The sequence below is a fragment of the Gymnoscopelus braueri genome (assembly GCF_963280865.1).
Source record: "Gymnoscopelus braueri genome assembly, chromosome: 17".
Classification (NCBI taxonomy): domain Eukaryota; kingdom Metazoa; phylum Chordata; class Actinopteri; order Myctophiformes; family Myctophidae; genus Gymnoscopelus; species Gymnoscopelus braueri.
Window position 1 is genome coordinate 14,859,518 of NC_137617.1, and position 12,716 is coordinate 14,872,233.

The following is a 12,716-nucleotide window of genomic DNA, read 5'->3' on the forward strand; positions in this document are numbered from 1 at the left end:
AATATACAGCTGCCTACAAATACCATACCTAATTTAAGCCTAACTAACAACATAAGTACTACTATAAAGTCTAATACCTAACCAATAGACTATCCAAAGCCTATTTTGACATATCTAAGATTTGAAATGTATCGATGGTCACAAGTTTCCTTTTAATGGTTTGGGACCTCAGCTTTGGAGAGACCACAGTGTGGCGGTTTCAATATCAATTACACAGGAAGGGGGTATTGATTTGTTTTGGGGTCATGCCGTTGTGTTTGCAGAAAACAGCGGATTACAGGGACCTCCCAACCTCGGAAATCCTTAATATTTGAGCCCTTATTTGGTTTAAGGCCCCGTGGAGATGTTCCCTGTTGGCTGCCACACACTGTTCTTCTGCTAAGGGGATTAAAGTTTAAACACAAAGAAACAGCCCCTTTTATTGTCAGATCCTGTTATCCTCGCTTTGCCTCCAGTTCAGATGGTGTGTGTGTGATGCACGGCCACGGTTTGTGTTCGCCGCAGCCAGCAGGTGGCACTGTTTGACTGTGAATGGGTGTGTCCGTCCCATCATCTGTTCTATACTGCTGCTCTGTTTAAAAGGAGAATGGCTGTGCTTATTCGTCTTTTTTAATAGAAATAAATGTTCTGACTGGCATCTCAAGCTAACAGCATGTGAGCCTATACACGGTAAAAATCTAAAGTGTTTATTTCTAACTGTGAGAGTGTAATAATTGACTCGTTAGGTCTAATTTTACGAGTTAAGCGAGAAAAAAAGCAACGACTCTGGATTTGATTGTGTGCGCTCCTGTGTACATCGTGAGTGCTGATTTAACTCTTTTTTTTACCAAATCCATTTGGTTAGATTTGTACACTCCTAGAGTTACACGTTCATTTTGTTCTATTTGTACTCCCCTGAGAGTCAAATGAACACTCAGGATTGTACAGTGTACTGTTAACACGCTCTGGGGGTCTCCAGGTGGAGGGAGCCATCCCTTGCTGGTGCCCTACGACACCCTCACTGCCAAAGAGAAATCCAAAGACAGAGAAAAGGCCCAAGACATCCTCAAATACCTCCAGATCAATGGATACACAGTGTCCAGGTGAGTCACAGTGAGACATTGTGGCCGATTTAATTTAACGTCTCACTAAAATAGTAGCAAAAAGTAGCAATACCACAATATCAAAATACTCTGTTACAACTAAGAGACCTGTGTTCAAAATGTTACTTGAGTAAAAGTACAAACATATTGGCATCAAAATATACTTCAAGTACCAAAAGTAAAAGTACTAAAATGTTTGAAAATAGCAGATCTACAAGCTCACAACACGTCTTGATGCGACGCGTTGTGAGCTTGTAGATCGGCTATTTTCAAAAAGCTTATATATAAAAAAGGGCTAAAGTGGTTAATGTATGTTTTATAATATAATAATTTATATCTGCAAAGTAACTAGTAAGTTTTCAAATAATTGTAGTAAAAGTACAATATTTGCCTTTGAGATGTAGTGGAGTAGGAGTAAAAGTATTGAAAATTGGAAATACTCCAGTAAAGTTTTAAAAAATACCGTAAAATTGTACTGAAGTGCAATACTTAAGTACAGTAAGTAAATGTATTTATTGTATTAATTATGTTTTCTTCCCAGAGGTGGGAAGGTGCAGGAGTTGGACACGCCGGCGATAGAGAAACGTTTTGCCTACACCTTCCTCCAGCAGCTCATCACATATGTAGACCAGGCCCACCAGCACTTTATGGAGTATGGTGAGAGTTTTGGGCCTTGGGGTTCCGGCCCATTTTCACCATCGCATAAGACAAGGTTCACATGACATGCCAGGAATGTGCATGCAAATTATGTAAACACAATCAGTGTTTTCTTCTTTTTTTTCTTCTCCCCTCTGTGCCTCAGATGTGGGAACGAAACCCAAAGGAGAAAAGGTTCCAGTTCCACACGAGCAGCAGATCAAGTTCTTTGGAAAGGTCTGAGGCTGGCAGTCAACATGACAAGCCATTATAAACTAACCCTTTAAGACCGGGAAAGCATCATTTGTGTCATTTTAAGATTTCTTTGGCTATTCAAAAATAGCAGATGTACAAGCTTGTAGATCTGCTATTTTAGAAAAATGTTAAAAATGTGTGCAAATCTTTGAATATAAGTTTTTAAAGCGATTTTTTTTTACTCAAATCTTTGCTTCTGGGGGGATTCTACAAATGTCTTCTAAATCCAAAGTTTTTTAAACTTATGTTGCTATAATATCAGTGGTTCTCAAACTTTTTCATGTCAAGGGCCCCCAAAATTATGTGTATTTGGCCACGGACCCCCATCTCGAAATATGTTATTCCAGGGACCCCCAGAAGCAAAGTGTTCGCTTTAAAATACTATATATTCAAAGATTTGCACACATTTTCAAGATGTTTAAAAAATAGCAGATCGAGTGCCGCGCTATGAGCTTGTATATCTGCTATTTTTGAATAGCCAAAGAAATCTTAAAATGACACAGATGCGTTCTCGGTCTGAAAGGGCTAAAGCAGTGGTTCTCAAACTGTTTCATTTCAAGGACAACCCATAACTGTCAAGAGTTTACAGACCTGTAAGGGTCCATTTGGAACCCCCTCAAGGAACCCTGAGGGTCCCTTGGACTCCCAACTTTGAGAACCGCTGTCATGCAAATACACTGTGTAGAAATTATTAAAATATATTAACAAGATAAAACAGCAAAAGCACAATTCTTCTGCATGTATTTTTTATTTTAAGTTGCAAAACTATTAGACAGCTCTCTTCACACACATTTCCTTATTCTAGTAGAGTTGTAGACTTGTATATGAAAGATGGTTGGCCAATAATGTGACTTGATATTAAACCAACTAACTGATCTTTTAGTGTTAGTGTTTAAGATTTATTTTGTCCGGTTTTTGTGTTTTTTGTGTTTTTTTGTCCTTGTTTCGTATTTGTAATGTATTTTTGCTCCCTGCCCCCCTTTCCCAAAAGTAAGGGGGACAGGGCAAAAAAACGAAGGTTTTTAGTTTTTTGTCCTTGTATTGTATTTGTAATGTATTGTTGCTTCCCCAAAAGGACCACAATGGAAACAAGCCTACGGGGCTTTCTTGTGTATTTATCCTTTTGAATTCATTTTCAATAACCGTTCAATCAATCAATCACAAAGTAATGCAACCATATGACCCACAGGTTGTCTTGCCATTGGTGGACCAGTACTTCAAGAACCACCAGTTCTATTTCCTTTCCACTCCCGTCCGACCAATCAGCAGTGGTGGCCACGCCTCCAACAAAGAGAAGGAGATGGTGACCAGGTGACCAATTGACACCAACATCCATAAGATTATCTTATATCATTACTATAGCCCAGTGGTTCTCAAACCTTTTCATGTCAAGGACCCCCAAATTGATATATCTTTTTGCCCACGGACCCCCATCTGAAAATGGTTTGTGCCAGGGACCCCCAGAAGAGAAGATTTATGTAAAAAAAAATTGTATTTATCAAAATTATTCAAAATATTTTAGATATTTTTCAAATATATAACAGCCAACATATAAATGGATAAAGTGGAGTGCACCCCCCCCCCAAGGACCCCTGGGGGTCCCCGGACCCAACTTTGAGAAGCAATGCTATAGCCTTTGTCTTGCATACCCACGAGAACTGGCCAAGTGGGCTTTGAGACACTAAAATTAAAAGAACCATTAGTAGCGGTACAATATAATTATTTTCTGCCCTAACATAAAGGAAAGAATATTACCACTAAATTGCAGTTTTGAATGCTGTCCTGGCTGAGTCTATATGCATTTATGAACACTTAATTACTGTCTTTGTTAGCCGGGAAATGAGGAATATGTCAAATCCTGTAATCTTTTATGTCACCCTGATGAGCAGTGCCATTGCTCTTAAATAGAAGATTGAGAGGGGGTAGGTTGTGCCCTGACACAATCCAGGGTGATTTTTAATCCATTCAATCTGGGAATGCGTCTGTGTCATTTTAGATTTGAGCTATAACCATTATTTTATACTTTGGTTATTTTTTGAAAAATCTTGAAAATGTGTGCAAATCTTTGAATATATATATTGTTTAAGCCAACATTTGTAACTCAAATCTTTGCTTCTGGGAGTCCCTGGAACTAAATATTTTCAGATGGGGGTCCGCGGCTAAATACATCTAATTTTGGGTGGTCCTTGACATGAAAAAGTTTGAGCACCACTTAAACATATACGTTTTTCAGAAACCTGTTAAGATTTAGAAGACATTTGTAGATGCGTTCCCGGATTGAATGGGTTAAAAGAGCTCAGGGGTATTTTCAAAGTTTCTAAAGTTGGTACTTGTATTACTGCCTGACTCCGCCAGGCAGTAATAAAGTAATAAAGCAAAGAATATTACCTCTAAACTGCAGATTTGTATGCTGTCGTGGCTCCAATGGGCAAGTCGATCTGCTTTTATGAAAACTTAACTACTGTCTTTGTTAGCCAGGAAATGAGAGATTTGTCACATCCTGGATCAATAAAGGTCCGTCTAGTATTGAAGTTCATGTCGTTTACACAAATAGCTTTGTTTGCTAGCTTTGGGAGGAAGTTCCTGCTAAGGCAAAATGCCAAGAAACGATTTCTCACAAAAAAAGATTGACTTGCAATATTGTGGCCTACATGTTTATAATACTATAATAACAGTTACACGCCGGTGTTGCGCACCGAAAATAGCAGATCTACAAGCTCACAATGCGCCACATCGCTTCGCATTGTGAGCTTGTAGATCGGCTGTTTTCAACACGTGACACCCGGTGTGCCCCCAAGTATAGATCAGGCTTAAAGGGATAGTTCACCCTAAAAAAATCATATTTTCTATCAATTACACACCCCATGAAGCATTGCATTCATGGAGATTTTATTAGTTTTTGTCGCATTCCGAGCCAATAATTTGATGACCGGTGGGAGACTCAATGGAGACTCTTTGAGTCTCCTACCGGAGAGGAATGCGACAAAAACAAAAAAATCTTCCTCAATTCAAGGCTCCATGGGGTGAGTAATCGATTGAAAAAAAGTAATTTTGTGGGTGAACTAATCCCTTTAGAAGTCACTGTTCAGAAAGTGTATTTCAAGCAACCCACCCTGCTGTGTTCAAGTGTGTTGTACAAAAGACCTCATGCTGAGTACTTTGATGTCGCTACCACACAGACGTCAAACAGCTCTACTGTTTCATCACTGTTTCACTTAGTCATCTTTGTCTTGTCTACTCTTTTTTTTGTGTCCGTCTCATTTTTCTGTTTCCCTTCTTGCCTTTTGTTTCTCCTCTCCTCTCCGCTTTTTCTCTTTCTTTCTTTCTTTCCTCTCTCTCTCTCTCTCTCTCTCTCTCTCTCTCTCTCTCTCTCTCTCTTCAGTCTTTTCTGCAAACTGGGAGTTCTTGTCAGACATAGGATATCCTTATTTGGTAAGGACCATGAGTGTGTGCCTGTTACTAGCATGCTACTGCTGATGCTAAGTCTGCTACCGTGCGTTTCTACCCGTGTTTGATTTATCTGGACCTTTTTATTTTCTGGAAATAGAACTGGTAAATGTTAGTTCACATGAAGATTAAGTAAACAGTGCTTCCCAATATGGCTTCATCCCCTTTCCCTTGGTGCGGCCACAGGTCATGGAATTTGATAGAAATGGGGAATTTAGGGACTTAGATGTTATCTGTGATAACATAAAATAAAATACCTAAAGCATCGGAATTTCATTAAGTCTCGCTAAACTGGCCTTTAAAAAAAATTGAAAAAAGCAAAACGCTAAAAAGCCATAGAGTAGCATCAAAGAAAAGTTTATTATAATCTAACTTGGATGTAATCTGAAGCCAATAATGTCCATTGGCGTTATCCTGTGTCATATTTAAAGGACTTACAGTATGATTGAAGTTCTGTGTCGCCATGGCAATGCACCAGGAGTGTGTTCTGTCTGTTCGGAGGGGCCCCAAGGAAAAGCTGTTTGGAACCACTGCTGTGGATACAGACCTGGGTACAATATTTAGTGAATGCCGTTTCACCTGTCATTCACCAAGAGGAAATGCATTATTTTGTCTGGTATTATTATGTCTCCGGCCGGTTGGAACAAGCATGTTGTCTACATTGGCTCCTAAATCCACCTGTAATGAACTGTTGTGTGTTTTCGTCTGGATATCATTACACTGCAGTTCAATCAGCGAGACTCAAAGGGCCACTTTAAAGGAATTAAATGAGGCGTGCACTCGCTGTGTATGCCACGTGTGCTTAATGGGAAAGCACTTCTAGTGCTTTTGGTACAAGCTGCTGTAAACAATGTATTTGACCTGGCCATGTCTCAGCACGGGCATTCTTATTCTCATATCAATCTCCCAATCTCATTACCATCTCATGCTCATTCTTGTATCAATCGCATTCCCGATCTGATGTTATTGTATCTTGACTAATCCCCCCTCAAATACAGTATCGCCCTGTTCTATTTCTCACTGTTCCAAGCCAATGGCAAGTAAATGTGAGTGTATCACGTAGTGAACTGGAGACAAATGCAACATAAACTAAGTAATGTGTGACCATAAAAAGAAGGGCCACCTAGAGGTATGCCTAGTTGAGCTGTGTGGCTCTTCACTGACCTTGACCTTTGACCACCAAGTCCAAATATTGAGTTTGAGACCTATATGATGTTTCATGGCCTTGTGTTGTGATTTGAAGATGATACAGTGTAATGAGTCATTGTGGGCAGAGTGACATACATACATACAGTACTGTACATATGTACATACATGCGGTACATATACACATTATATATATATATATATATATATATATATATATATATATATATATACATACATACATACATACATACATACTGTACATACATACTACAGACAGGCAGAAAGGCTCATTACTGTACTTTTGCAATGGCTTTGTGGCTCAACTAATGACATTGAGACTATGTATACAGTATATGTGACTGTCAAGATGGTGTCATGCATAGGCCATTGGACCATGGCCGACGCCTGCTGAAGTTTCCTAAGAGGATTATGCAGGCTATCCTGATTCCTGGATTCACTACTGAATATGGGGATGTGGAGGGCTCTCGTGTACTCACTCACTGCCCTCCTTCTCATTATGTCTGTCCTCACTCTCGCTATTCTATCAAAAACACTCTCCCCTCACCTTCCTTTGTTCACTTCCACTGAACTTCCACTCCCCCGTCTCTCTCCCTCCCTACCTTTTCCTTTTACCCCCCCCCACCCCACCACCATCCATCCATTCTGCCCTCTTCTCCTCTCTTCTTCCTTCCATAATTCCACCCGTCCTCATGAAGGATTGCCCCTTCCTCCAAATTTCTCCTTCCTCCCTCTGTTTCCATCTTTCTACCTGTCTCTCACTTTACATAATAATCTCACCCCCCAACTGCCCCCCCCCCAACCCCCTCAAGCCCTCTCTGTACCAGTACTCTTGACTTTTGCCATCTTTGCACTTTTAGCTTCTCTGAGCTTTCAGGACAGTAAACCTGAACCAGTTTTGTTGTAGAGGTTGGCAGACCCTGTTGAACTCTTGCTTTGTGCAGAGAGACTTTATTATGTCCCTACTTTATTTTTAATTCACTGATAATTCATCAATGGATTCAATAAGAAAGCTGCCCAAGCATATTCAAGCATTCATTACTAATGGCAGACGGAAGAAACTTGGCTATATGTGAAACTTTGCTGACTAAAGCCCTTTTTTGTTGTCAGCAATTTACTGCCAATTCAATTTCTGTTTCAAAACAACATTGACGTCAGCCAATGTATTTAGAATTCTCAATCAATGGTGTATACAAGCTTTGCTGGGTTTTGGAGTTGACTGGATGTTGCATTCATGATATGGCATTTTATATTATAAATACGCCCCTCCCCCTAATTTTGGAAGCCATTGAATGGTGATTGGCGCTCATTGTCACACTTGTCCCGAGATCATGTGTAAGTAATTTGGAGGAGATTGGTCCAAAACCAATTCATGTTTAACATACAGTTAGACTCTTCACATTTGTGGTGTCTGGGTCGAAGTAAAATAGCTTTTGTTGCTGCATTGAGTAGAGTCCCCTCAATATGCAATTAAAACATGGTGGTCAATTGCCACACTAATAACATAAAGAAAGCATGTTTGTATGAGAGTGAATGTCCAAGTTGTTTTATGGAGTGTGCATGGAGTAGTAGTACGTGCATGCATGCATGCATGCAAAAAGATATACAGTATTATGTCTGCGTGTGTGTGCATGTTCTCATAATGTGTGTGTGCACATATACATACACACGTGTGTGTGCAAGTGTATGGTCATCTGCTCATGGCGTGCATGTGTGTGCTGTATGTTATGGGGTGTACTGTACTTCCACTTATGTTACCATGTGATGGATAGAGGATAGAGCAGTCTGCTGTGCAATTGTATACTCATGTCATCAGTCATCAAAGTGGAGTTTCCACTCTAGTTTACTGTACAGGCTATTGAGTCTAGTTTGCATACGTTTACATCCTTTGTACATTAACAGAGGATGCTAACTCAAAGTCGCTACTTTTTTCACGTTCTCCTCTGTGTTCCTGATCACATCCTTAATCAATACCTAATCTTTACCGTTTGTCATGTCGTTCTGCTCCCTTCACTGTTCTCTCAGGTAATGATGCCACTTCTATAGTCAACTGTCTGCACATACTGGGGCAGACACTTGATGCAAGGTAGGGGTGTGTGTGTGTGTGTGTGTGTGTGTGTGTGTGTGTGTGTGTGTGTGTGTGTGTGTGTGTGTGTGTGTGTGTGTGTGTGTGTCCTTCTGCATTACTGATGCTAATATAAGATGTCAACAAAGGGTGGCTGAAAGAATAAACAAATGGTAATTGAATGCTCCTTGATACTGCAGCCAAATGTACTGTGGTGTGGTCCAGGTTTAAGCAGTGAATGGAAGGATGAATGAACCAATGAATTAAGTGAATACCTCAGCAAACTAGCAAGCTTCTGGCTACAATAGTGCGTGTGTGTCAAAGACACCAAATATTATGTATTATATACTGTAATGCTAACTGGCCATTTTAGGGAAAAGTTTATTCTCAACAGCCAAGTAAACACAAACGTTGGCAAATTGAAAACATCAGCCATCTCTAATGCAAGTCTAAAATCCATTTAAGAACCGGACAGACTCATAGATTAGCAGATTTGAAGGTTAAAAAAGTAAGAAATGAAACCCAATCTTACCTCCCAGGACTTTAATGAAGACCGGCCTGGAGACGGTGAAGGCGGCGTTACGGGCGTTCTTCGAGAACGCGGCGGAGGACCTGGGGAAGACGCTGGAGAACCTGAAGCTGGGCCAGTTCACGCACACCAGGACGCAGCCCCGCGGCGTCACGCAGATCATCAACTACACCACCTTCGCCCTCCTCCCCGTGCTCTCCTCCCTGTTTGAGCACATCGGACAGAACCTGTTCGGGGAAGACCTCATGTGTACGTCATGATGAGGATGGTGATGATGAGGATGAGGATGATGTTGATATTTAGATGCAGAAATTAAGGCTAATGTATTACTTCTGGCAAATTAGTTTTTCTTTTTTACCAAAATGTGGATTTTAGTGGTGGTTCTGATACAGTATGTAATTGTTTGATCAGTGGTTGAATGGTTAGTAGTTTGGTTAATCATCTAACTCGCTGGTTGGTTGGTTGGTTGATTGATTGATTGATTGATTGATTAATTGATTGATTGACTGACTGATCGATCCTCTCTCTGACCTGTCCTCCAGTGGATGATGTCCAGGTGTCCTGCTACAGAATTCTTAACAGCCTCTACTCTCTGGGCACCAATAAGAGCATCTATGTAGAAAGGTAAATTAGTGTGCGTGTGCGTGTGCGTGTGCGTGTGCGTGTGCGTGTGCGTGTGCGTGCAACAGCCCTGTCTGAAGACTATTATCTCCCTTGGCCATGGAGGATTTTGTTCGAGACCCGGGTTTGAATTCAGGTTCTGTGTGTGAAACCTTTTTTTCCCTGGCCACGGGAGATTCTGCTTTGGATGAGTGGTAGATATTTTGTTTCCACACTGGAAGCCCAGGTTGAAACCTGGTGATTATAGAGATTAGATGTGTTTACAAATGTGTTTCACTTCGTTTTTCTCTTCCTCTCCTACATTCCTCATCCCTTTCCCTCCATGTTCATTTCCTCTCTTCATTTTCCTTCCTTCCTTCCTTCCTTCCTTCCTTCCTTCCTTCCTTCCTTCCTTCCTTCCTTCCTTCCCTCCCTCCCTCCCCTGTTCATGTCCTGTTGGGCTGCAGACAACGTCCAGCTTTAGGACAGTGTTTGGCTGCCTTCTCAGCAGCCTTTCCTGTGGCCTTCCTGGAACCTCAGCTCAACAAGTTCAACAGCTACTCCATCTACAACACCAAAGGAGCCAAAGACAGGGCAGGTACAGAACAATACTGTGTGTGTGTGTGTGTGTGTGTGTGTGTGTGTGTGTGTGTGTGTGTGTGTGTGTGTGTGTGTGTGTGCGTGTGCGTGCGTCCGCCCGCGCGTCCGCGTGTATGTGCGCGTGTGTGAAATTCACCTTAACCAAAACCCTTCCCCAAAAAGTCTGTGTCCATTCCTACCTTAGCAGTTGTTTGGTCCTTCAAGCTTTTGCAAGACGTGGAAATGCTGTGCAAGAGCATGACTGGTCCACAAGGCTGTGTTGGTTCTCATTCTTTGAGATCTGTATGCTTTTGCATACAGTTCTCTTAGTCCTGCTGCCACCCACTCTGACCGCCCGCAGTTAATTTCTGACTCCAGCCCGCAAAAAAAACTGCGGGCGGGAAAGAGTGTTGCTAATCCCACATAATCCCTGCAATATTACCGTCTAGTATCGCATATTCCTGTAACATTTCCACTGGGACTCAAAAACATCACAAAATGTGTGCTATATCCGGTTTATTGCGGGATGGTGCAGGATTTTTTTATTTATTTTTTGACAGTGCAGGATTTTATTTAAAACATTTTGATGGCCATATCAACGGCCACTCACGCAAGATTTGCGTTGGCTGGCGCGGGACCCGCCGCATCCCACTCCCGATGCAGGGCTCTAGTACAAACCTCTATAATCCCTCTCTGAGTGACTACAAACACAACCAGATGGCAATTCATTCATGGAGTGAGATAGCACACACTTTGTTCACTGTGTCTGTTGCCAGAAAGGGCAAAATGTCTGAGACCCCTTATGTCAAAGCACGTCGGAGGTTGATGTAAACAAGTAGCGGAGATCGGCGGTAAAGTATGCTGCCATCTGTAATCATCATTTTCCCCTCTTGTGTGTTACAAACCAGTCGTCCTCAAAACCGCTGTGATTAGCTGAGGTGCGCACAGGGAGAACTCGTTTTGCATCACGTGATAAATGATTCCGTCCACCACACTGATTGATTGATTGAAATATTTATTGAAAAATAATGGGCATACAATGCATAAAAAAGGGCACAACACAACAAAGCCCTAAGGCTTATTTCCATTGTGGTCCTTTGATTCACATGAGGGGGCATTGTAGGAACAACGCAAAAAATCTGGCCAACTCGGACGGCGTCTTTGCAGGGCATTGAGTGACCAAAATGAGCGTTCCCTAAAATAATCTGGCGTGGGAATTAGCTCCAGTTTACAAATCTGAGCAGTTTGACGGCCATAGCAACAGTAACTAATGCAGGTGGGATTAATTTCTCTTCTCTTCCCCCACCTCTCAGCTCTAGGTCTTCCTGCCCAGGTCGGGGAGGTGTGTCCTCTGATCCCATCCTTGGAGAAGTCTCTGGAGGAGATCATGGAGCTGTCTGAGTCTGGCATAAGATACACACAGATGCCCCATGTCATGGAGGTAAGGACTAGGCACACCGACCTTATACTTGTGGTGACAAAATGGTAAATGTACGAACCTCTCACTCTGCTATACAGCTCCGAGATGAGGTTCCACTAGGATGTCTACCGGAATCGGTGGAACACCGGCAAAGGGTCCGTGGATTACCTTTTTCGCCACATCGTATCCAAAAATCAATGGTAGTCCCCGAATTCTACAGATGTTTGAGGATGTTCCGGAACTCTTAACTTTTTAGAACGGGGCGAAACGATCGCTTAAATCGCTGATTTAGTCAGCCTGTGGCCATGTTTTCCCATTGTAGCCGAACTGCCACCTGACGTAGGGGGTTCTTCCGGGTTTAAGCGGTTGTTACGCCCTGGTCTAAAAAGTTCGGGTTCAGGAACATCCTCAAAAATCTGTAGAATTTGGGGACTACCATTAGTTTTTGGATACGATGTGGCGAAAAAGGTAATCCACAGACCCTTTGCCGGCGTTCCACCGATCCTGGTAGACATCCTAGTGGAACCTTATCTCGGAGTTGTATAGCGGAGTGAGAGGTTCGTAATGGAGCTATGGTAAATGGTGCATTTATATAGCGCCTTTTATCCAAAGCACTTTACAATGTGCTTTACATTCACCCACACATTCACGGCAGTTTAAACCATGCAACCTGCTGCTCATCGGGAGCAATTAGGAGTTCATATAGTGCTTTTATCCAAAGCGCTTTACATAGATTGTGCATTACATTCATTCATCCATTCACACACACATTCATACACCGATGGCGGAGGAAACCATGCAAGGCACCAACCTGCTCATCGGGAGCAATTAGGGGTTCAGTGTCTTGCTCAAATGGTAAATGGTAAATGGTGCATTTATATAGCTTTTATCCAAAGCGCTTTACATAGATTGTGCATTGCATTCACCCATTCACAC

General features: G+C 41.9%; 1 protein-coding gene across 1 annotated transcript in view; it reads left to right on the forward strand.

The window, feature by feature from the left end:
- The window catches only part of ryr2a (ryanodine receptor 2a (cardiac)), a gene marked incomplete at its 5' end in the record, with an annotated part of 269,110 nt that overhangs the window by 195,498 nt on the left and 60,896 nt on the right, over window positions 1-12,716 (forward strand). The window contains 10 exons of the mRNA XM_080455627.1: window positions 959-1,082; window positions 1,624-1,739; window positions 1,885-1,955; window positions 3,163-3,284; window positions 5,356-5,405; window positions 8,613-8,673; window positions 9,192-9,430; window positions 9,724-9,805; window positions 10,249-10,379; window positions 11,674-11,801. Coding sequence (XP_080311753.1) covers window positions 959-1,082; window positions 1,624-1,739; window positions 1,885-1,955; window positions 3,163-3,284; window positions 5,356-5,405; window positions 8,613-8,673; window positions 9,192-9,430; window positions 9,724-9,805; window positions 10,249-10,379; window positions 11,674-11,801 — 1,124 coding nt within the window. The remainder of the gene's footprint in view (window positions 1-958; window positions 1,083-1,623; window positions 1,740-1,884; window positions 1,956-3,162; window positions 3,285-5,355; window positions 5,406-8,612; window positions 8,674-9,191; window positions 9,431-9,723; window positions 9,806-10,248; window positions 10,380-11,673; window positions 11,802-12,716) is intronic.